This window comes from Leuciscus leuciscus (assembly GCF_965113295.1).
Source record: "Leuciscus leuciscus genome assembly, chromosome: 10".
NCBI classification, from domain to species: domain Eukaryota; kingdom Metazoa; phylum Chordata; class Actinopteri; order Cypriniformes; family Leuciscidae; genus Leuciscus; species Leuciscus leuciscus.
The window spans coordinates 11,262,471-11,288,721 of NC_138734.1; the positions used below are offsets into that span (position 1 = coordinate 11,262,471).

The following is a 26,251-nucleotide window of genomic DNA, read 5'->3' on the forward strand; positions in this document are numbered from 1 at the left end:
CTCCCCGCTTCTGGGGAGTCCGTCACACTATGGTGGGTGGCAATGCCCCTGTCATGCATGCGGAGGTCGCTACCTTACTGGCGAAAGGTGTGATCGAGATTGTCCCTCCAGCCGGGAAATGAAGTCCGGGTTCTACAGCCCCTACTTCATTGTACCGAAGAAGACCGGTGAGTCACAGCCAATCCTGGACCAGGGCATCTTGAACCGATCCCTTCACAGGCTTCCATTCAAGATGCTCGCGGCCAAACGCATTTTCGATTGTGTGCGGCCGCAGGATTGGTTTGCAGCGATCGACCTGAAGGACGCCTACTTTCATGTCTCCATTCTTCCTCGACACAGACCGTTCCTACGGTTTGCTTTCGAGGGGCGGGCATATCAGTACGCGGTTCTCCCATTCGGGCTAGCCCTGTCTCCTCGTGTCTTCACGGAAGTCGTTGAGGCAGCCCTTGTGCAACTACGGCAACACAGGGTTCGTATCCTGAACTATCTCGACGACTGGCGGTTCCTAGCTCACTCTCGAGACCAGGTTTGCGAACATAGGGACCTTGTGCTCTGGCACCTAGCCCGTCTAGGCTTTCAGGTCAACTGGGAGAATAGCAAACTTTGCCCCGTGCAGAGGATCTCTTTTCTCGGCATGAAAATTGACTCGGTCGCCATGTGCGCGCAGCTTACGAGCGAGCGCGCACAGTCACTGCTGACTTGCCTGAGATAGTTCAAGGGCAAGAATGTGGTTCCACTGAAGTTATTTCAGAGGCTCCTGGGGCATATGGCAGCCACAGCAACGCCGCTCGGATTGCTTCAAATGAGACCGCTTCAGCTCCGGCTTCGCGATCGAGTCCCGAGGTGGGCATGGCAACGAGGCACGCTCCGAGTACCAGTTACTCCGACCTGTCGTCAGACCTTCACCCCGTGAATGAACCTCAGCTTTCTACGGGCCGGAGTGCCCTTAGAACGAATTTCCAGGCATGTTGTTGTCTCAACAGATGCCTCCACCACGGGCTGGGGCGCCATATGCAATGGACATGCTGCCGCGGGCTCCTGGACAGGACCCCAGCGCCTTTGGCATGTCAATTGCCTCAAGCTGCTGGCGGTACGTCTGGCTCTGCACCCCTTCCGTGCGTTGCTCAAGAACCAGCATATACTAGTCCGATCAGACAATACCACGACAGTAGCGTACATCAACTGACAAGGTGGTCTACGCTCCCGCCGTATATCGCAACTCACCCGCCACCTCCTCCTATGGAGTCAGAAGCATCTGAGGTCGCTTCGAGCCATTTATATCCCGGGAGACCTGAACTGTGTAGCCGACGAGCTCTCACGGCTTCAGCCTCTTCCTGGAGAATGGAGACTCCATCCACTGTCAGTTCAGCTGATTTGGGAACAGTTCAGGGACGCACAGGTAGATCTGTTTGCCTCCCACGACTCTTCCCATTGCAGCCTGTTTTACTCCCTGACCAAGGGCATGCTCGGCACGGACGCACTGGCACACGCAAGTATGCGTTTCTCCCAGTGAGCCTTCTTGCACAGACCCTGTACGAGATCAGGGAGGACGAGGAGCAGGTCATATTGGTTGCGCCTCTTTGGCCTACCCGGACCTGGTTCTCCGAACTAGTACTCCTCGCGACAGCACCTCCGTGGCCAATTCCTCTGAGGAAGGACCTCCTTTCTCAGAGACGGGGCACACTATGGCACCCTCGTCCCGATCTTTGGAAACTCCACGTGTGGCTCCTCGACAAGACAGGTTTGAGTACCCTACCACCAGCGGTGGTGGCTACCATCACTTCTGCTAGAGCATCGTCCGCTAGAGCATCGTCCACGAGACATGCCTACACGTTGAAGTGGAACCTCTTTGTCACCTGGTGCTCTTCTCGCTGAGAAGACCCCAGAAAATGCCCGATCAGTGTCGTGCTTTCCTTCCTGCAAGAAGGGTTGGAGCGAAGGCTGTCTCCCTCCACCCTTAAAGTGTATGTTTCCGCTATCGCCGCATGAAGGAGACTGAATCCTCCTCGCCCAGCTCTCGTACCCTCTTGGGACCTCTCAGTGGTTTTAACTGCCGTGCAGAGTGCTCCCTTCGAGCCTCTGCTACAGTGGAGCTTAAGTTCCTGTCAATGAACACAGCGCTCCTGGTTGCATTGGCCTCCATCAAGAGGGTGGGGACCTGCAGGCATTTTCGGTTGACAAAGCGTGCCTGGAATTCTGGCCGGCCTACTCTCACGTGATCTTGAGACCCCGGCCTGGATACGTGCCCAAGGTTCCCACCAATCCCTTTCGAGACCAGGTGGTGACCCTGCAAGCGCTGCCCTTGGAGTGCCCTCCGTCCTTTCATAGACAGAACGCAGTGTTTCAGGACCTCAGACCAGCTCTTTTTCTGTTATGGTGGGAAGCTGAAGGGAAAGGCTCTCTCCAAGCAAAGGTTGTCTCACTGGATAGTGGACGCCATTGCTTTGGCATACCAGCAGCAAGGTCGACCGTTCACCCTTGGTGTGAAGGCACACACCCGGAGTGTGGCTTCCTCTTGGGCTCTAGGGTATGGCGCCTCGCTAACAGACATCTGCAGAGCTGCAGGCTGGGCGCACCCAACACGTTCGCGAGATTCTACAATCTCCGAGTGGAGCCAGTGTCCTCTCATGTACTCGCTTCAACCAGCCGGTACTAGGATCTGCTCAGGTGTCTTCGCTTGCTCGCCATTTCACTCCGCAGACTGGATACGTGCGATATTTTCCTCAGGTGAGCCTCCCCGAGAAGCACTGAGTTTCCTCCAGCACTGTTGATGTCAACGCCAGAGTTATGCCACCAGCAGCTTTCGCATTGGCTAGGTGCCTCCATGTGCATGATTTCCCCTCTGGGGGACCCCCACATGTGTATTTCCACTGTAAGCCTCTCTGAGCATGTGTCTTTCCCTTGGCAAGCCATCTTGCCACCCCTGGGGTTCCACCCTGCGGGCTGGACACCCCAGTGTTTTTCCATATGCAGCCCCCTTCCGGGTCATATGTTATTCTGTAAGTAGATTGCATTCCCGGGGGGCGTGCCTCTTTCTGGATTGTAGTACAGATCGCCTGTGACTAACTGTATTCGTCGTCTGACTGTATGCAACAAACTGTGACCTCCTTTGATGCACCTCTATAAATGGCACCGTGAATGGGCTGATCACACAATAGAATGAAAATGTAATGCCCCATAGAAACTTCAAGGGTTCATAAAAACATTTTGGTATAGTAAAAACTGACCAGAATATTTTTTTAGTCCATTGCCACTAGTATAAAGCTTGAATGTTTAGCTTTAATGCACCTTAATAGAAACGGCACTGTGAAATGGGCTGATTGTGCAATAGAATGATAATGTATTGCCCCATAGGAACTTCAAAGGTTCATACAAATATATTGGATATCAAAATTTGACCCAAAATTGGACCCTTCATTACATCCCTCGGCTCATTCAACTCTAATAGCACTCAATTAAAAAAGATGAAGTGCCGCAAAGGAGCTCCATGTGTCAATATACTGCATATTAACAGAGGCCTATATATATATATATATATATATATATATATATATATATATATATATATATATATTAACATTATTAATATATATATATATATATATATATATATATATATATATATATATATATATATATAGGCCTCTTTTGTGTATGCACATAGGACCATTTCCATTGTGTTTTGGCTTGTTTCCAATGTGTTTCCGATTTCGTTTGTGTTGTGGTGCTCTCATTGTATTGTGGCTTGTTTACATTGTGTTGTTTAAATTTCATGTGTTGTGCACTACTGGGCCACCTGTATTTACCCCCTCCGTCACCTCACGTACCCCGGGTAACATGTACTCCAGTTTGGGAGCCACTGAATTAGATCAAACACATCTTCTCATACACATGTTCTACAATGGCCTATTGTTTTTTTTTTTTGTTTTTTTTTTGTTGCATTATTGTAAAAAGACAATGGTTGTGTAATGGTTAAAATGTTCAGTGAATTAAGTTTGTAAACCCTTCTTTCTGCATTGTATTGTGAATTGTACCTACATTGATATCAGACCTTCATATAAGTCCTATAAAACAAGATGAAGAGAACCCATTTAGACAAATTACAACAACCACAACAAAAAAGTTTTTAGTATGGAATGTAGTGTTTGGTTTTTGCCACACCATTACAGTTAGATTTTAAACTCATATAGGTCAGTTTGTGAAAGTTTAAAGCATGTGGTCAAAAAAGACAATTTCACTATAATGGCAGAAGGATCAAATCATTATTCCAGGCTGTGAAATAGGGGGTACATTAACCCTCTGGGGTCTAAGGTGTTTTTGGGGTCCTTGAGATGTTCTGACATGCCCTGACATTTGTGCTTTTTTCAGTTGCTTATAAACATATTAATGGCAAAGGTGTAATTACACTATTTAGCACAAACAGGGCTACCATAATATGTGAGCAACATGTATGTACATGTTTGTATTTTTGAGAGTTTTTTCTACAAAATGATGTGAAAATCATCCTGCCTAATCATTCACATAAAACAATACATTGATTTAAATTTTGTAAGACACTTTTTGTTTGGAAAGGCAATATGCTGGGCGTAAACGATCCAACACCATCATGAATATTGAGTGGTGCACACCTGAGAAGTTCACACCCATAATTAGCCTTTCATTCAGGTGTGTCACTAAGCCACAAGAAAGAATGCAAGGACAAAAAAAAAAAAAAAAAAAAAAAAATTATATATAGAAAATTGGTTCACAGTTGGAAACACAGTTGTTGTTTTTTTTTACAAAATTTTCTTGCAAATTTTATAATATCCATGGTAAACATTTCTAGTAATAGTGCAGTTAATTGTTCTCACTGTATTTTCAGAAAGTTTTGGAATATATTATCTACCCAAATGTGTCACTAATAAAGCACAATAAAAATAATTTAAAGAGAAGGCTTATATTGACCTTTTAAGATTTTGTTTACATCTATCCTTGTATATATATATTTTTGCTATTTTATTAAAAAGGTTATACAATTACAACAACAATTAAAATGTTAACAATATTTCCAGTGTAATCTTTCTTTGTAAAAACTAAAGTATACATTTTATCATATGTATTTCAAAATTAAGGATTCATTAGTTTGAATATAGCCTACATTGGAACAAACACTGTAATAACATCTTAGTTGATCACATTATATTTGACAAAACATTATATATATATATATATATATATATATATATATATATATATATATATATATATATTTAACATGAGCAGAAATTGGCAACATTATAAGCTTATTTGATGTGGCAGTATTTTACAGTAAAAACTTTATAATCTATCCGATTTTTGTAGTCGATTTTTACTCATCTCTGTATAGCAATAGAGTTTGGTTAAAGCTGTTCATTCATTCACACACAAAAACGCGATTCATATTTAAACAGTATTTTTGCCAGCTGTAGCTACACAACAGCGAGCATCTGTGCGTTCATTCATTCACACACAGAAACGCGATTCATATTTAAACAGTCTTTTTGCGTGTACAGACACTTGCAATTAGAACAAAGCAAATATTGAACTGACCTATTCCTCAGCCAGATCCGTTGATCCTCGAAATGAAACTTCCAGCACTTCTGAGGTAAATTTTCCAGGATTATTATTAAGATAGTATTATTCCTCACAGCGTCGTAAAGTACATGAGTCTGAAAGTGAACTTGCGGTGTGTGTTATCCAGCTGATGAGGGCGTTTCACAGGTTTGCAGGGATGCCTCAGATAATTTGCATTTGAATAGCGCGCTCTCTGTGGGCGGGGTCACATTAAAACTTAATGAGATGAGATGAGAACGACTGACATCTCTCTCTTTTCATACATATTACATAAACTGAGAGTATTTGTTTTTTATAAAAATTACTTCATTTAAGAGAATTCAAGCTTCATGCCTGTGTGTCTGTATGCCTGTTTGACTGAGTATTTGCTGAGTTATAGTTCATTTTCGGATGCATTTCAGAATGGACTACACTGACAGAGAGTAGGCAGAACTCGCATCATGTTTATTTTTCTTTATTTGGCAAAAAGCACAACACTTTGTTTTTATTGTGAGTATACACACAAAAAAAAGTACACTTAACAGGATCGATTGATGTACGAAACTTGTTTGTAAGATGAAAGGCAAAAGAGTATTTTGAGTCTCTCTTGCACTGATAAGAAAAAAAGCGAGCCTATCGCGCCGGCGTGATAGCCGACCTCAGGGGGTTAAACAGTAAAAACAGTCAAATAATTGTATATTAGTTGTAAGAGATCAACATCAAATGCAAATGTCACTCAGTTTTCCTTTTTCTGCTGCAGCACTTGAAACACAGATATCGAACTGTTAAAAATATAGATAGAGTGAATATCAGAACAACTGCAAACAATGTAACTGCAACATCTACTGAGTAATAGGAGTACCAAGGCAGTTTGTAGGACTCGGTACGGAGGTGAGCAGCACCTTTGTGTCTCATTACAAACTCAATCCAGAAGAGGGCGTTGTCCAAAGGTTTAACTGGTTTGTCTCTGTGCAGATGAGAGAGTCTCTGCATACTCAGTCTGTAAGATGGTTCAATGATTACTTCCTGTATGGCTGCATGCAGTGTGTTCTTGTTTAAAGTTGAGATAGAGAGTATCTTGGCTCCTCCCTTGTCTTGCAAACGAAGAAGATTGTCATACTGGTCAAAAAAGAATGGAATTCCAATCACTGGAATACCATGGTACAAAGCTTCTTGAACCCCATTGGTTCCGCCATGTGCAACAAAAACTTTAGTCTTTGGATGCCCTAGAAGATCATTCTGTGGCATCCAGTCAACCAGTAATGTGTTGTTCCCCAAAGTAGATGGTCTCTTTCCAGTGTATCTCCAAATTACCTTTTGCGGGAGCCGAGCAAAAGCAGTAGCTATTTCTGCTGTAAAATCATCTGGTAGGGCACTGATAAACGACCCTAAAGACATGATGATGACTCCATGCTCTCCAGAACTTTGCATGAAGTCTTCCAGATCATGTGGAAGGGCCTTTGATGGTTTACACTGAAAGCCTCCAATGTAGATAATATTTGGCATTGTTGGACGTGGGAATTCAAAAACAAAATCAACCCTCATAAGCCATATATCAGCCCCCTGGAGAAGTTCATAAAAACGTACAGGCGGATGAAAATATTTATCACAAAATGTTTGGTACAGTGGCAAATTAAAACGGCTGTTCTGAATGTCCATTAGCAAATAGAAGAAAGCGTTTTTTACTCGTTGGAAAAAGTTCATCTTGTCAGTGTTTCCAGATCCTGTGATAGGGATGTAAGACATTGGTGAGGGAGCGACGTCAAAGTGTCCCTCTCCAGTAGCGGTCCATCTCACATTATATACCATGGGTAACTTGAGTTCATGAGCCAGGAGAATCCCTGCACCCCATGATGGATCAGTAAGCATCAGATCATACTGCTTTTCCTTCAGTGTCTTTAGAATCTCCGCACTTTCAAATATGTTTGTTATAAGCTGACATATCATTTCATGAGTTTTATGAATAGCTTTGAATACATATGAATACAGCTGGAAAGCACTCAGCTGGCTCTTTCCTCTTTCATAGTCGATCATTTTGAAGAGCATATCGTCTACAAATTCTTCATCCATTCCTTTGGTGTTAGGTATGGTTATAGAGTTGTAATAAGTTGAATTCTCCTTTACGAACCAGCTATTATAGGTGCGTATTACATCAATGCTGTGCCCTTGACCATGTAAAGCCTTGATGAGGATGTCCATGTTCACCCAGTGACTTCCCTCCACAGGCACCACCAAGATTTTGCCACCATCACAGAGACAACCAAAAAGGATTACGACTGTTATCCAGAGAGAGACAGAAACGGTGTTCCCAGAAAATTTTGTCATCTTGCCTGTAAATGATAAAATAATTGGATTACATAAATTTGTATAATATTACATTATTATGTGTTGTCGACACTGTGCAGTAGATATGGCGTTATTAAAGGGACACTTTTTTCCCAGGACCTGTACTCTTTCAGAGTGAGACAGGCAGGTAGAATCATTACAAATGTGTTGTGAGAGAACACAAAGTTTCTCAGGGGAACACAATACATTTGGGTGAGAACATCACCATATCCCCCTAGGGCTTTGTAAGTTTCTCATTCATGTATTTCCCTCTCAATTTTCACAATTTTCTAATAATAATAATAATAATAATCTTTTTATTAATATTATCTTTAATATTATTTGAATTATTAAACATATTAATCAATCAATCATGCATTAATGTGTTTTTTCATAAAAAAAATTAACCAGTTGTACTAAATTAACACAAGTTGACAGGCCTAATAATAATAATTACTATGCATACAGTATAATGTGTATAAATGTCAGTATTATGATATGATTTGTTTATTTGTATTTTAATTTCTGTGTTTGCTTCTTGTGCTTCAGTTCAGTTTAGAATTGATTTCATCCTAGTTAGTCTCCTTGCTTTCTATTATTATCTTTTCCTGTGTATTTATACTCCGTGTTTCATTCAGTTCATTGTCGGTTCTCATCTTTCATGATGTGAGTTGTTAGTGTGATATTTCTCCGTGCATATGCCTGTGTATTCTCTTTGTGTTTGTTAAAGTTATTGTTTGATATTCTGCGTCATGATTAGGGTTGGGTACCGAAACCCGGTTCCAATAGGGAACCGGTTCCGACGTAAACGGTAGTAACCAGACCGAATAAGAACGCAACTTTCGGTGCCTGATTTCGGTGCCTGACTTTTTTCACCGCCCCCTATAAAACATCTCGCGGCACGAATGATCCAATAACAAAGCATCTCCAGTTAATCAGCAGAGCATTCATTTCGTTCGTTTGTTAAATAAGAGACGATCTAGCGCTGAAAATTCTTTTCTCTTGTGGCTCACGCACACCGCACTCGTCTCGGACGCGCGCTTCAATACGTTGCAGAGATCGATCTATTTATGAGGCGCCGTCTATATGAGTAACGTTATGTGCTTGGAGAGTTTGTGTGTGCGTGCTCGCGTCTCAGATGAGTATGTGCGCGAGTTTGTTTGTGTGTGTGTGTGTGTGTGTGTGCTCGCGTCTCAGATGAGCATGTGCGCGAGTTTGTGTGTGTGTGCTCGCGTCTCAGATGAGTATGTGCGCGAGTTTATGTGTGTGTGTGTGTGTGTGTGTGCTCGCGTCTCAGATGAGTATGTGTGCGGTTTGTGTGTGTGTGTGCGTGAGCGACTTTAGATGTGACGTTGTGCATTTCATATAGTTGGAGCATTCAGCAGTATACATGCATGTGTGACTACTTAGTATGTGTATGCAAGCGTTTTATGTGTGCGTGAATGAAGTTCGATTTAAGCCCTAGACGGCGCCTCATATCTATTCGTTCTGGTGAAATCACAACATATAATGCACACAAAGTGTCCCTGCTTGATATACAACCACTGATGAGCATTATCGGTTTAAAAAAACTACGCATGCGGATTAGAACCCAAAACCTCTGACATTCTTGACTAAAGTTCAAGTTCAGCTGCAGTGTTCCTCTTCGGGTAAGTCTAGTATTTTAATACTAACTGCAAATCTTGCATATCAAGTATGAAGTAGCCTATATCAAGTATATTTATATGAGGCTATACTTTGTGTGTTAAATATTTCTGCTCAGTGTCAGATATTTCTCTGTTTTGTAAAAGTCTATAATATATAATATGTAATATAATTGATATATAATATAATATATATAAATAATATTAGAAGACAACATTTTTATCTTAACTTGAGTGTTTTCGGCTACATCTGCACAATTTTTTATTTAATCAGAAATCAGAAAACACACAGATATTATTTTTTTGATAAAGTGTGTGCAGTTTCGTTTTCTTACCGGTTTAAGAACCGTTTAAGCACCGGAACCGTTTGAAAAATACCGAGTAGGTACTGGTATCGGATAAAACCCAACCAATACCCAACCCTAGTCATGATTCTACTACCCTTATGAAAAAGAAGTACACTTCCAAGTTCATTTTATTAGTATACTTAAGTAGTGTTCATGTATATTTTTAAGTATATTTTATGTAGTAAGTATACTAATATCAATGTACTAGTAGTAAACTTGAAAGTGAACAATTTCAATACTACTTGGGACTAAATTGGCCCACTTTTAATTATATAAAGTATACGTTTAAGTGTACTATAAGCATTGTTGGGGGTAACTCATTACAAGTAACTTGAGTTACGTAATCCGATTACTTTTTCAAGTGACTAGTAAAGTAACGCTCTACTTTTAAAATTTACAACAAAATATCGGTGTTACTTTTTCAAATAAGTAACGCAAGTTACTTTGTTTTCCCATTTATTGACTGACAGCTCTCTTGTCTCCATGTTGAGACATTTTCTCGACTAAATGTGAGCGTGTCAGGGATGTGGGTGAGGGACGAAGCAAAGACTCAATTTGCAGGGAAATTAAGGGTTTTATTGATAATAAAAATAAAACAAAAAACAAACAAAAACTACCCCGAGGGGGAAGACTTGACTTTAACTTTGACTTTAGGAGGAATAAACAAGGGTAAACATACAACAATGAACCAGCACAGGACTGAAAACACAAGGAGAATAAATAGGGAGAGCAAACAAAGCAGGTTACGAGGGAGGACAGGTGGGGCAAATTAATCAATAATCAGGTAACAAGAAGGAGGGGCTAGACAATGGACAGGACAGCACATGGCAGAAACACATGACAAGCCTTGTGCTCACACATGACACAAACACAAGCACTTGGCCAGTAAAACAAATCACCAGCCATGTGCTCACACAAAACAAGACATGAACATGCAGCTAATGAAAACACTCATAAGCCACGTGTTCACATAAAACATGACAACATGAAAACACACAGCTAGTGGAAAACACAAGCTGTGTGCTACACAGCACAAGACAAAACATGACATGAAAGCACGCAGCCGATGTAAACACGAACCGCGTGCTAAACAAAACACAACACACGTGGACAGAAGAGCGTACGGCCCGAGAACGCTCAAAGCCATGCGCCCACTCAAAGACATGACAAAACAGAGTGTCAGAGCTCTGTCACAAAACCAAGAAATAAACAGAAGTGACAGAACCCTGACAGAGCATGCATTTACTCACATGCATCTCACTTGCACAAAAAAAGATTCAATATTCCTCAAAATTAATAAAATAAAATCAGTGAAATGCAGAATCAGAATACTATGCAAACCTCCAATAATTAAATGTTAAATAAAACATGCATTTTTATGGATTTAATCTCACTTTATTGACCAATTTTGACCAATTCTGACCTTCGATGAATCAGTTAAACCACAAGGAAAAATTACTATAGATATTTTTTTGTTGTTGCCCCTCCTTGAACTGCCACCTTAACGTGATGGAGGGGTTTGAGTACCCGAATGACCCTAGGAGCTATGTTGTCTGAGGCTATATGCCCCTGGTAGGGTCTCCCAAGGCAAACAGGTCCTAGGCAACGGGTCAGACTAAGAGTGGTTAAAAAAAAAAAACGTTATGAGTAATATTAAATCGAGGACCGTGACGTTGCCCGGTATGGCGCAGCCGGGGCCTCACCCTGGAGCCAGGCCCGGGGTTGGGGCTCGTATGCGAGTGGGATCACCACCTACAGGAGGGACCGTAAGGGGCCGGTGCTGAGAGGACCGGGCGGCAGTCGAAGGCGGGGGCCTCGACAACCCGATCCCTGGACACGGAAACTAGCTCTAGGGACGTGGAACGTCACCTCGCTGGCGGGGAAGGAGCCTGAGATTGTGCGTGAGGTTGAGAGGTTCCAACTAGAGATAGTCGGGATCACCTCTACGCACAGCTTGGGCTCTGGAACCACACCCCTTGAGAGAGGATGGACTCTTCACCATTCTGGAGTTGCCCATGGTGAGAGGCGGCGGGCTGGTGTGGGTTTGCTTATAGCCCCCGAACTCAGCCGCCATGTGTTGGAGTTTACCCCGGGGGAACGAGAGGGTCGTTTCCCTGCGCCTACGGGTCGGGGATAGGTCCCTCACTGTCATTTGTGTCTACGGGCCAAACGGCAGTGCAGAGTACCCGGCCTTCTTGGAGTCTCTGGGAGGGGTGCTGGAAAGTGCTTGGACTGAGAACTCCGTCGTTTTACTGGGGGACTTCAATGCTCACGTGGGCAACGACAGTGACACCAGGAGGGGCGTGATTGGGAGGAACGGCCCCCCTGATCTGAACCCGAGCGGTGTTCAGTTATTGGACTTCTGTGCTAGTTACAGCTTGTCCATAGGGAGGCTGGAAATATTGAGTCCAAGTGGACCATGTTCTCCACCTCCATTGTCGAAGCGGCCGCTCGGAGCTGTGGCCGTAAGGTCTCCGGTGCCGGTCGAGGCGGCAATCCCCGAACCCGGTTGTGGACACCGGAAGTAAAAGATGCCGTCAAGCTGAAGAAGGAGTCCTATTGGGCCTGGTTGGCTTGTGGGACTCCTGAGGCAGCTGATGGGTACCGGCAGGCCAAGCGGACTGCAGCCCGGGTGGTTGTGAAGGCAAAAACTTGGGCCTGGAAGGAATTCGGTGAGGCCATGGAGAAGGACTATCGGCTGGCCTCAAAGAGATTCTGGCAAACCGTCCGGAGCCTCAGGAGAGGGAAGCAGTGCCCTACCAACGCTGTCTACAGAGGAGGTGGGCAGCTGTTGACCTCAACTGGGGATGTCGTTGGACGGTGGAAGGAATACTTCGAGGATCTCCTCAATCCCGCCGTCACGTCTTCCATTGAGGTAGCAGAGGCTGGGGGCTCGGAGGTGGACTCGTCCATCACCCAAGCTGAAGTCACAGAGGTAGTTAAGAAACTCCTCGGTGGCAAGGCACCAGGGGTGGATGAGATCCGCCCTGAGTACCTCAAGTCTCTGGATGTTGTGGGGTTGTCTTGGCTGACACGCCTCTGCAGCCTCGCGTGGCGGTCGGGGACAGTGCCTCTGGGATGGCAGACCGGGGTGGTGGTCCCTCTTTTTAAGAAGGGGGACCGGAGGGTGTGTTCCAACTACAGGGGGGATCACACTTCTCAGCCTCTACTGGAGAGGAGAATACGGCCGATAGTAGAACCTCGGATTCAGGAGGAACAGTGTGGTTTTCGTCCAGGTCGTGGAACACTGGACCAGCTCTATACCCTCTACAGCAAGGAACGGCAACTGGCGGCCAGCGGGCCAAAACTGGCCCGCCAGCAATATTTTCTGGCCAGCCGGATTATTTTGGTAGTCCTAAATGCTGCACAAAACTCTTCCACTACTTGAGAAAAGCCGTAGTTGCGCATACTGTGTGAAACGCCCATAGGGAATCATGCGGTGCGGGATTACATTTTAAAGTATAACTGTGCGTTCACACCGGACGCGAATAGCGCGTCAAATTCGCGCCTGCCGCGTCTAGTTATACGCTTGACCACTTTGTGTCCATTTGCGCGTCAAACGACGTTAGCGGTCAGAACTCTGGTGTACTTTGGACGGAGCGGGCGGTCTGACTGACAATAGCCCACTCGCACTCCCGACATCTTTTGACAGCGTATCCGCACTTAATTCTGACCGCCTGTACACCTATCTCTGAGGAGCTGTTTGGTACTGAAACCATTGTCAGTCAACAACATTCTTTTTTTGCAAGGATGTTTGAAATAGTTTGGCAGAAAATAGCCTACTTCATTTCGTCAGTAGAGAAATATGATTTTCGTTTATGTTGCTAGAAATTTGACTGATAGGCTTTGTCCTATTTAATTTATGTTATTTATATTGCTTTTTTTTTTCTGTGGCTTTTTTTTTCTCTGCTGACAGTACAATCTTAAAATAGCCTACTATTTATATTGACACGAACACAATTTTTGTATAGCATTTATAATTATTATAGGCTACTTAATCTCCTTCTTTCCGTTAGAGACATTTGAATGTGAGATTATGGAAACGAGATCTAAATTTTGTGGACCCGTCAGGTCGGGAAATAAAGCGGGTGAACACCGAGTATATTTTAAGCGGTTGCTGAATAGAACCTTGTGGGAGCGGGACGGAAAAAAAAAACAGTCCCGCGCAGACCTCCTTAAACCTTAGGTGTGTATGTGTGTGTCCCCGAATAAATAATAATAAAAAAAAAGGAATAAAGTTCAAAAGTCGGACTGTACGGAATGAGGCATGATTGCTATTCACACCTTTATTAAAATGGATGTAATCTGTTACCACAATAGTACTTGATCTGTTTAAAATGATTTCCTTGATATATGCATAAGGTGTTAAATTAAAAATTAAAAATTACAATTAAAATTTGTCTAATCCAGTAATTCATTTTTTTCAATTTTTGATCTGAGCACAATCAGAAAATCAGAAAACCCGTCCTTATTCGTTTTTTTCATTTCAGTTCAGGAAATAAATAATGGAAAAACAAGTCGTTTTTCATCTTTTTATTTTTGGTTTTAATTTGAAAAAAAAAGATTGAATGAATGATCCACGGACGGTGACGGACACAGTCCGGTCGGTCAGGGGTCCTTTGCTAAGGGCTGTCCGGTCCCTGTACGACTGAAGCAGGAGCATGGTTCGCATTGCCGGCAGTAAGTCAGACTTCTTCCCGGTGCATGTTGGACTCCGGAAGGGCTGCCCTTTGTCGCCGATTCTGTTCATGATTTTTGTGGACAGAATTTCTAGGCGCAGCCAGGGGCCGGAGGGTGTCAGGTTTGGGGACAACACGATTTCGTCTCTGCTCTTTGCGGATGATGTTGTCGTGTTGGCCCCTTCAGACCAGGAACTTCAGCATGCACTGGGACGGTTTGCTGTTCCGGATGCCTCCTGAACGCCTTCCCGGGAAGTGCCACTGGGAGGAGACCCCGGGGAAGACCTAGAACACGCTGGAGGGGCTATGTCTCCCGGCTGGCCTGGGAATGCCTCGGTGTCCCCCCGGAAGAGCTAGAGGAAGTTACTAGGGAGAGGGAAGTCTGGGCATCTCTGCTTAGACTGCTGCCCCCGCGACCCGGCCCCGGATAAGCGGAAGAAGATGGTATGGTATGGTATATTTTTTTTATTGGTAAAGTAAATGTTAAACTTTCTTCTCCTGTATCCTCTTCTTTGATTATCCAGAATGGCAGCACAGCTGAAAGGTTTGCTTGAGTGGCGCCCTCTACATTTCCCCTAAAATAACACTTTTTTGTTATAAAAAAAACAAGCCCAGGTGGAAAAAAAGTAACGCAAAAGTAACGTAACGCATAACCTTTTAGTTACTTTTTAAGGGAGTTACGCAATATTGTAATTACTTTTCAAAGTAACTTTCCTCAACACTGAGTGCACAACTACTTCACAAATATGTTTCTCATTTTTACTGCATCTGTACTACAATTGAACTTATAATTATACTAGCAGTTGACTATTTTAATACTTGAAGCACATTTTTTAGTTCATGAAAGTACACTTTGAAGTATATGCTTAGTAAACTACTAGTTTAGTAGTTTTATAGTGCAAGTATACTTGTACATTACAGTTTACTATTTATATATTATTTTTGCACTTTAAGTATACCACTATGTTCCTATTTGGGTATTAATTTGTTAATCTTGAAATAATTTTTTGTTTCGACTATAACCATAGTTTCCTGAGAAGGAAACGAGATGCTGCGTCAATAGCCTCGTTTCCATTACCCTTTAAATTGCGCAAATTGAAATTGCGAATTGAAAATACGCCCAATGGAAACATGTCAATTTTGCAAAAACTCCCATTCATCACAAAAAAGTTTTTACTCTCACATGGGGTGGTTTTTCAGGCAATTCAAAAAAGGAATATTTCGCAAAACTGCAATGGAAACAGTTTTTGCGCATTTACAGTCACCTGAATTAGAAGGTGCGGTGTGTTTGGACAGAATATGAGACAGAGTTCTTTATTAAATTCATAAAAGACAAAAGAATGACAGAAATACTGGATTCTAAACCTCAAAGAAATGCTACAATCAAGACCTCGAAACCCCAGAAACACCTCATATGTGCCGCTCACAGTATAAGGGTCTTTCCTTGCCATTAATGCTTGGATTAGAAAAATTTAAAAAATCGTGTGACTGCGTCTGAAGCACATGTGTCCACTAGTCCAATGGGGAGAAGGAAACTCACAGGCGGGTGATGTCACGACCAGGAAAGCATAAAAGCACATACGGAATGACCGGCGTTAGCTTCAATTAGCCGAAGCAAGTCGATCACGGGTGAAGGAAGTATGGCAAGGTGACGCAGTGTCTTGTTCCCTTCTCAGGGAACTATTGTTACAGTAGTAAACTCGCGCTGCGTCAATGACTCTTTGGGAACGATAATGCCCAAACCCCATACTTACAAGTGCCTGTCGTATAAATACTGAGAGCACACTTACGATATAAGCACCTGTGAACCTGGAGCAGCACCCAGGGGGCCGCATACTCAACTATCTACTTGCCGACAGTTTGTTTAGAAGCAGGGAGCCCTTTTTTCAGGTTATCCAAAACAGACAAACAGCTGATCAGATTTCGTCCACAGGGCAGCTCTGTGGACATTCAGTAAGTTTCCAGTGCTCTAACTGGACAAAGAAGGTTCAGCTTTTCCTGGTCCTGATTTCTGAAAGGAGGAGGACAGAATGCCTGCAGAACGATAGGCCACGGTACGTTGGTAACGTAGCCCGGCTTAGGGTAAAGGAAAGCCTTGACCATCCCCGATGCTAATTCAAGGCACAAGGGGGATACCGACAGAGCCTGAAGATCTCCTACTCTCTTTAGTGAAGATATGGCTAGAAGGAACACTGTTTTTAAGGTAAGAAACTTTTCTGTAACCATGTCAAGAGGCTCGAAGGTAGTCGCAGATAAACCTTCTAAAACCAAAGCCATGTCCCAAGCTGGAATTCTGGTTCGGGCTGCAAGCCGCAACCTCAAAGTGCCATGAAGGAAACATGTTATCAGAGGGTTTCTACTAGGGCTGCACGATTAATCGCAATAAAACCGCACGCGATTTGGCAAAGGCTGCGATTATCTTATGCGCAGCTTGTCAGTGGAGTGCGGCTGATCGGTAGTAAATACTGCTCCATCTGAACGCCAGAGGGCGCTCTCACGCAAATACGCTAAATATGCCCCGCCGCAGAAGTACAATAACGGCGCATCATTCCAGGAAATCCCTATCGCTGTAGCTGAATAAACAGAAGATTGAAACGCTTTGATTAAACTTGACTTATAAATACATGACTGCCTTCTGTGTAAGAAGGCACATCATCTCACTGAAGGATGCTCAACTGTCGTTATGAAGTGACAAGCTGCGCATAACAAATAATCGCAGCCTTTGCGATTTCAAAATCGCGATAAGCCAAATCGATTTAAGTGCGATTACATGTAAATTGCGATTAATCGTGCAGCCCTAGTTTCTACCCACAGCTAATCCACCCAAAGGAACGTGGTAGGCCGCTATGGCCGCCACGCACACCTTCACACCGTGTCCTAACCAGACGCGATGCGATAAGATTCCAGCGACAAATAATTTGTCTGTCCACACTAGACGCGACACGACAGCGAAATGCGCGAAAAATCAATCAAAACCCACAGCCTATCAGAACAGCGTGTTGGCGGAGTCTCTCGGCAAGTGCACAGCACCAGAGAGTAGTTTGGCGGCACTCGCAAGAAAATGAGTAGGCTACATAATCAAATTCACAAATATTACACCATTTAAACATAATTAAAAATACATAGGCTACTGAGTTACTAAAACAATCTTTGTCAAAGAATACACTTGTTTGTTCACAGTCTGAACGTTCTTGTTTCCATTTGTTTAATTTCAAGATCTAAGGTGAATTATCCATTGTTGCTTTTAAAGTTACAAAGCTGGGAGCATTAAATGATATTCAAAGTCACACTGCATGCTTTTAACATCAAATAACGCACATAAACAGTACCTGAGATTATCATTGCCACACTTTGTGTTTGTTGTTCTAAAATAGAATTGTCGCGTGTCGCCGTCACGGCTGGTTAGGACAAAAACTCTGATTAACATGGAAAAGATACCTTTTATGTTGTGTTGCGTGTAGTTAGGACACGGTGTCAATGTGGATGGAGATAACCCTGCAGAAAAACGATCTTGCAGGAACTCTTGTACTGAACTAACAAAAAAATAACAAAAAAAACAGCAAAAATATGTTTAGTAGTATATGAGCTTGTCTAAAAATGTGCATTATAATACAAAATACATTTTACAAACAAATAGTATATAGTATTATAGTATTATAGTATATATATACATACATTATATATATATACATATATATATATATACACATATATACACATATATATATACATACATATATATACATACATATATATATATACACACACACACACACACATATATATATATAATACACACATATATATATACATATATATATATATATACATACACATATATATATATATATATATATATATATATACATATATATATATATACATATATACACACACACATATATATATATACATTATATATATATATATATATATATATATATATATATATATATATATATATATATATATAACATTTTTCACACAATATAAAATCAAATATAAATAACAATCCTGACCTGGAAGCATCACACAAAATTCATTTTTAAAACTGTTGTAGAAAACTACAGACGATCTCTGAAATAATGCAAATGTCACATTTATTTTGTTGTTTTAATTCATAAACTGTAGATAACTTACGGCTATATATTTGCTTTATTCAGTGCTGATATCTTTGTCTTGGCATGTTACTCTGTCTCTGGCAAATTTCTCCTTAAGCATTGCACCTTATCAAATACAATGAGCAGCCCACAAGAAGAAAGTTCAAAGTACAAAGTTTATTTGTGACATCATCTACAGTATATGGCAGAGATTTATTTTTAAAGTGCACACTTTTACTTGATTTGCTAGTGATATCAATTCTACAGAGAAGAATTTCTACTACTTTTCAAAACTATGACTATATCTGTGCACACTTGCTTATTATTAAAGCAACATAACTATTGATTTAAGAGTACTTTGTCTCAGTGGTGCCCATTTAACTGCCTGCTATCAGTATCTGGACTGTGAACTTGAGATAGAGCAATGAGGGAAAGAGAGTTTAGATGAGGTAATGAGAGATCACGCGGGGGAAGTGCATAAACTCAAAAGAAATTAAATCTGTTGAATTTTGTGAACAAAGACAGAATGCCACATGCACAGGCAAATGTCTCAATAAAAAGTTGGTATGATTAGATCATACGCATCTTCTCATACAGTTTTCAGTTACATACACAGCTCTTTTTTTTCTTTTTTCTTTTTACATCATTACAGACAGACATGGTTGTGTAATGGTTGGAGATCACATTTTCTCAGGAAATGTATAAAAGGGTTTTAGAAACTGTGGGAAAATTCAATATTTATTATTCCATTAAAGGTGCTCTAAGTAACTTTTTTTACCTTAACTGAACAGCTTCGGAGTCATTGGAATGGTTATATTACTTATTTCGGGTTGAATGGTGGTCGTTTCGCACCCCCCTGGTGCCCGTGAGCGGAAAATCCGCACTTGCAACTTTGAGCCGGCGGGCCGCCGGCCACCGCGTCAGGAAGTATCGCGTGATATCAGGTCTCGCGATGTAAACAATTGCTTTACGGCCAAAAGAAATCTGCTAAAATGCTGTCATTATTGCGCTCCCTCACGCTGTTCGAACCCGAATGAAGAAGACGTTTTAAAGAATGTCCCATCTGCTTTGATGTCGTTGATCTACTAGCCTCTGGTGTCTAAGAATCGCCAACGAGTTTTTACAACAGTGTTGTCAAATATCTATTCCGAAGCTGTGGGGGGAGCTCTAGAGAGAAACCTGCGAGCAAAAAGCGAGAATACAGCGAAGAAATCCCGAAACTACTGAGCCCTGCTTTAAACGTATGGCTACATACAATTTGAATAGAGTTTCAAAGAAAAACAAATATTTTTGCAAACTTTCTGCTGCAGCATGTGACCCACATAAAGTAAAAAATATGGAGAGAGTGAATATCAGAACAACTGCAAACAATGTTATTTCAATGTTTGTCAAGTAATATGAGTACAAAGGTAGGACTCTACAGAGGTGAATAACAACTTTGTCTCATTACACTCTCAATCCAGAAGAGGATCTGATATAACTGGAGTACAGGGTTATGAAATGCATTATCTGAATGCTTGGCTAAAGAGTCTTTAACTGTAGAGGATAAAGTAACAATACATCCTTCTAAATACAGGTACAGGTTTTTGGTCCAATAAGTAATATCTCAGTCTTATCTGAATTTAATAAAACAAAATAAAAAATTAAATGATCTTTAACACACTCTGTCAACTTGGATAAGTCAAGTCAAGTCAAGTCAAGTCAAGTTTATTTGTATAGCGCTTTTCACAATACAGATTGTATCAAAGCAGCTTCACAGTATTAAATTAAAATAATACAACAAAGTTTGTTTCAAGAGGAATTTATTGATTGATAAAATAAAATTAAATATCCCCAAAATATCCCCAACTGAGCAAGCCAAAGGCAACAGTGGCAAGGAACCGAAAAACTCCATCAAGTGACCTAATGGTGTCCTAAAACTCCATCAGGTGACCTAATGGAGAAAAAAAAACCTTGGGAGAACCCAGGCTCAGTCGGGGGCCAGTTCTCCTCTGGCATTTATGAGCTAGAGGCCGGATTGTAGTTTGAACTATAGGATTATATGAATGCCTGGCTGAAGAAATGCGACTTTAATCTAGTTTTAAACTGGGAGAGCGAGTCTGAGCAACCAACAGTATCAGGAAGACTATTCCAGAGTTTTGGAGCCAAATGTGAAAATGCTCTCCCTCCTTTGGTGGTTCTGGATATCCTAGGTATGACCAAAAGCCTTGAATTTAGTGATCTTAAAAAGCGCGATGGATTAAAGGGCGATAGAAGATCCGTTACATAGACTGGAGCTAAGCCGTTTAGGGCTTTATAAGTCAGTAGCAATACCTTGTAATTAATACGGAACTTTATAGGTAACCAATGCAGTGATGATAAAATCGGTGTTACAGGGTTCTCAAGTCTCACGCATTGGCCGTGAGACACACGCAATTCAACCAGTTCACACGCTCACACGCCACACCATGTATTTCTCACGCTGAAAAGGCAATGCCAACCAAGTTGTCCTGCAAGCTTTATAACGTTGTGTACGAGGCGCACGCACACAAAGTGTGCACGCACCGTACGTTCGTTACTAGGTAACCAACAACATCGCGCGAACGCGCTGGGTTTGTGCTGGTGTAATGCATTGGTCAAAAAAAGTAGGTATTTTTTTTCTGACAGACCAGCCCATGAAACATGTAGATCAGCGGCCCATTGGTTCTTTTCTTGATTGACACTGGGCTGGCCCAATCACAACTTTAAATGAGTGAGCGAGCGTGCAGCAGTGTCAGTGTGCATCTGTCAAAATATTCAGCGAGATGGAGAAGAAACGCAAGGAATGTGCAGAGAAATAGCGTGAAACAATAGAAACTGGCCCTTAAAGCAGACACTGTAAACTGTGTCAAAATATACAGTAGGTTTTCTGCCCTTCATCAGCTCCTGTGATGATGATGATAGTGAGGAGGATCAGGAGAGAGATGAGTAATCCGCGGTAAGCATAACTACTTTCAAAACACTTAGGCCATGTCATGAGTGTAGGAACCCATAACCCAGTTACAGATTATTTCCATATCTGCATATTTGACGATTACCGCAATTCACTAGAAATTTAATGAGAGGCGTTTGTAAACCATGTTTTCCGCCAAAATAAAAGCTTGATGCAGTTTGCGTCAAAATAAAAGATCACATGCTTATCTCTTTCAAGTATAGAAATAGGTACAAATCTAATTATGAAAGTTTCCTTTATTTTTTAGTGCATTTGTTTTTACAAAATATGGCTATTACGGTCATAGGATTAATATTATAACTATTATTATGTAGTAGGTGTAATGTAAATAGACACTGTAACTAAAAGAGGTTTACATTTTTCTTTGTTTAATTTGCACACTGAATATAGTTTGGAGCTTTTAATTTTGAACTCTCAAAGTGCACCAGATTGATGGATTTAACATTAAAATGCACAAAAAAAAGACCTGGGTGTTATACTTGATTGCAACCTGTCTTTTGAAAATCATATTTCATATGTTACAAAAACTGCCTTTTTCCACCTTAGAAACATTGCTAAGCTACGTAATATGCTATCAGTTTCTGATGCAGAAAAGTTAGTTCATGCATTCATGACCTCGAGACTAGATTACTGTAATGCTTTATTAGCTGGTTGTCCTGCATCCTCAATAAACAAGCTACAGTTAGTCCAAAATGCCGCTGCTAGAGTTCTTACGAGATCAAGAAAATATGATCATATAACACCGATTTTGTCATCATTGCATTGGTTACCTATAAAGTTCCGTATTAATTACAAGGTATTGCTACTGACTTATAAAGCCCTAAACGGCTTAGCTCCAGTCTATTTAACGGATCTTCTATCACCCTATAATCCATCGCGCTCTTTAAGATCACTAAATTCAAGGCTTTTGGTCATACCTAGGATATCCAGAACCACTAAAGGAGGAAGAGCATTTTCACATTTGGCTCCAAAACTCTGGAATAGTCTTCCTGATACTGTTCGTTGCTCAGACTCGCTCTCCCAGTTTAAAACTAGATTAAAGTCGCATCTCTTCAGCCAGGCATTCATATAATATTTTTAATCTTACAGTTCAAAATACAATCCGGTCTTTAGCTCATAAATGCCAGAGGAGAACTGGCCCCCGACTGAGCCTGGGTTCTCCCGAGGTTTTTTTTTCTCCATTAGGTCACCTGATGGAGTTTTAGGTCACCATTAGGTCACTTGATGGAGTTTTTCGGTTCCTTGCCACTGTTGCCTTTGGCTTGCTCAGTTGGGGATATTTTGGGGATATTTAATTTAATTTTATCAATCAATAAATTAAACAAACCTTGTTGTATTATTTTAATTTAATACTGTGAAGCTGCTTTGATACAATCTGTATTGTGAATTTTTCTACATTTTTCTTTGTGCATGGTAGAAAGCAAATACTGATACTGACATAATGACCAACGCAATCTCATCCTAGGGCGTCATATACCGACGCTTTGGACATTTCGTCTACATCAAACGCACATGGCACCCTTTAGCGTCAATATGAGACGCACAGAGCTTTGTTCGGTTATGGGTAGGTTTTGGTCTGGGGTAGGGTTAGGGTTAGACCGCTAGGAGGTGCCTTCTGGCCCATATCTATCTGCGTCTCATATTGACGCTAAAGGGTGCCATGTGCGTTTGATGTAGACGAAATGTCCAAAGCGTCAGTATATGACGACTTGGGATGAGATCGGGCTGTAATGACATACAATAAATCTGGAAAATTGAACTACATGGTTGCAAAACAGTTTATAATGGTGATATTGGGAGCCCGATCTCATGAAAGTGCGTGTCTAAAGCACGAATGATATTTCTCGTATCATTTATACGCCAAAAAGAGTTTTTGCATACATATGATACGCAGTTTTCACGTGCATATGATACGCACTTTATGGCGTGTAATACGCACGCACTCCTCACCCCTAATCCTACCCAAGGGGTTTACAGTGCGTATCATTTGAACGCAAAAACTCTTTTTGCCGTATAAATGATACGAGAAATTTCATTCGTGCTATAGATACGCAGATTACGCACTTTCATGAGATCGTGTTGTGATATTAGGTGACATGTATTTGGGTATCTGTGTACGTAGCAAGAGTTTAGATTAGATTAAATTAGATTTACACATGCACATGAATGCCACCACAGTGTCATAAATACGAGTGGGAAGCTCAGGGTTTTCTTTAAGCCCAGATCTTTACGAGTTGGGGGCATATCAGTGAGAAACATGGCAGAATACCACAATACTTAAAGCTGCAGTAGGTAACTTTTGTAAAAATGTGTTTTTTACATATTTGTTAAAACTGTCATTATGTCCTGACAGTAGAATATGAGACAGATAATCTGTGAAAAAATCAAGCTCCTCTGGCTCCTCCCAGTGGTCCTATTGCCATTTGCAGAAATACACCGCTCCCGGTCAGAAACAACCAATCAGAGCCAGGAGGAATGTCTTAGCAGTGTCAATCCAGCTCGTGTACGCACTGATCACACCCCTCTCTTGTGATCTCTTGTGAGCGCGTATAGTCCGTCGTTCAAAATCAAGATTGCCGGTGTGCCGCAGCTGTGCTAATGGCGGACAAACAACCAAAACTGCAAATTTCTCGAGTGGCACCTGCTCATACAACAAAGACAGGTAAACGGCAAAAGACAGATGACGATAAACAAGCCCGTCGGAGCCCATTGACTCAGTGTCAAAACTCTAGTCGCATAACATACAGATACAATGTCACGCACTGTGCAAAGCAACAATTGAAACCTGCTAATTCACTGGCTTGTCATGTTGCTGAAATAATGTACTAGCAAACCTTCTTTAGCATTACATATCGCTAGAATAATTACTTGCATACTGTAACGTTAGTTACCGTTATATTATTTTACTAGCTATTTATAACTTATAGAAAGAGTGCAACGTTATAAAGTTACATTACATGTATTGCAAAATACGTAATGATTTGAGGACCAAGTTTGTAGTCAAAGTATGGGCAGGCCATAGTCAATGTAAAGCATATTGTTGATGTTTCATCCCTACCAGTGAATGTGCGGTAACTGTTTATCCGCCGTCGGTGGCCCTGCTTACTAGCCTGTGCGTTCACGGCAGGCTCCGTTATGGGGGACGAGCTGTGGAGGGAGGGCTGTAGTGCAGCAGAGAGCAAGGGGGAGTGACCTGTAAGTTGTGCTTGTTCAAATTTTCAGGCTAAGTCAAACGTTTACTAAAAACTCCCTACTGCAGCTTTAAAGGTACACTGTGTAGGAATTTCTCCCATTTAGCGGTTAAATTGTATTTTGCATTCAGACGAATAGTGCTCTCTAGCGCCTCGCTTTTTCAAATGCGTTTTGCAACTACGACAGCCGTTATGTACCAAGAAGCTATGAGAACATGTCTTCCAATAGCCCTTCATCGAGTTGAACTAAACATGTTCTACTGATATGCTGCCTATATAATGAATTACACAACCAAGCAATGAAAAAAAAGCTTGTAATTTAGACCGCAACATTGACTTACCTGTCAAGAAGAAAGCAGGCAACTTCAGCGTCCCTTTCAAAGTCTTTCTCCTTCATTAGCTCTTTCCACCTGGGAAAAGCTATCCCGATATTTACCCTTGTTTTTTTTATTTGCTCGGCATAAGTATGATCCTGCATTATGAAGTACTGTGCAGCCGTTTCAGATTTGCCGGGGCAGTGACAAGCACCTCTCATTGATCCCCTTGTCCGTTTCAGCTGGTTTCAGTGACGTGACGCTGGCTCTGAACGAAAACGTGTTGAGGTAGGCTAGTGCTTTTTGTCCCTCTCTGCTATTATAGTTTTTCAAAATGGCGGAACAACATGGAAGCCCTCCCTGGACTTACCCGTCCAATGTAAATAAAGATAAGAAATTTAAGTCAGATCATTGGCAGAGGTAATTTTACACCAATTAGGACAAATTTATAAATAAAGACATTGATTTTAGCTAATAAAATACTCAAAAAACTACACAGTGTACCTTTAAAATGATTTAGCAGTTATATTGTCAGGCTTTTCTATATACAGCGAAGGAAGCTAATTCCCTGCACAGAAAATGATGGCATTATAATATAACAATGTAATATGTAACGATAAAGTTTGCAGTGGCTTCATAAATTAATTAAAAACATAAAAAAGCGATGCACATTTCTTTGTTCTTAATTTTTTAGAACTAGAGTTTAAGAACCTTGCTGTATTTCTGTGTAATTATTTAAGAGAAAGAACACTGCCATCTTACTTCGACGAAAGTGACTTGAACGCACCAATGCTACGTGACATTTGTTTATAAGATGTTTCACTGACGTCTTTCCGCGAATGAAACATTGATTGAGCGATTACACGAGATACATTTCAGTAAGTTTTTCTGTATCTTTCAACATACCTTCATAAGTTCATTCATGTTTATTCTGTAACTAGTAGTGAATAGAAGAGAGGATTGCGTTCACTCGCGCTCCGCGCTGCCGCTTAAACTAAGGCGCCTATATAGTGATCTGTCGTGTCAAAGAGCTTCAAAACAGCATTTTTTATTAGAATTTTATGATAAAATGGACCTAATTTGAAAGATGACACTTTTTCTTATCGAAAG

The 26,251-nt window shown here is 41.5% G+C and overlaps 1 protein-coding gene across 4 annotated transcripts; it reads right to left on the bottom strand.

Annotated features, from left to right (window-relative positions):
- Positions 1-6,055: 6,055 nt before the first annotated feature.
- On the bottom strand, positions 6,056-18,808 carry LOC309508394 (UDP-glucuronosyltransferase 2C1-like). 4 transcript variants are annotated; one of them, XM_082183008.1, is made up of 3 exons: positions 18,692-18,798; positions 18,004-18,098; positions 6,056-7,901 (listed from the first exon to the last, which is right to left on the bottom strand). In XM_082183008.1, exon 3 carries the CDS (start codon positions 7,894-7,896, stop codon positions 6,304-6,306), a length of 1,593 nt encoding a protein of 530 aa, XP_082039134.1. In that variant the 5' UTR covers positions 7,897-7,901; positions 18,004-18,098; positions 18,692-18,798; the 3' UTR covers positions 6,056-6,303. The 4 variants fall into 4 exon arrangements, with proteins under 4 accessions (XP_082039134.1, XP_082039135.1, XP_082039136.1 ...); XM_082183009.1 differs by having other exon boundaries at positions 18,706-18,793; XM_082183010.1 differs by lacking the exon at positions 18,004-18,098 and having other exon boundaries at positions 18,706-18,808.
- Between the last annotated feature and the right edge of the window lie 7,443 nt (positions 18,809-26,251).

Bases quoted from the DNA above. Each gene is read 5' to 3' on its own strand.
- LOC309508394 (XM_082183010.1), bottom strand. From the start codon at position 7,896: ATGACAAAATTTTCTGGGAACACCGTTTCTGTCTCTCTCTGGATAACA.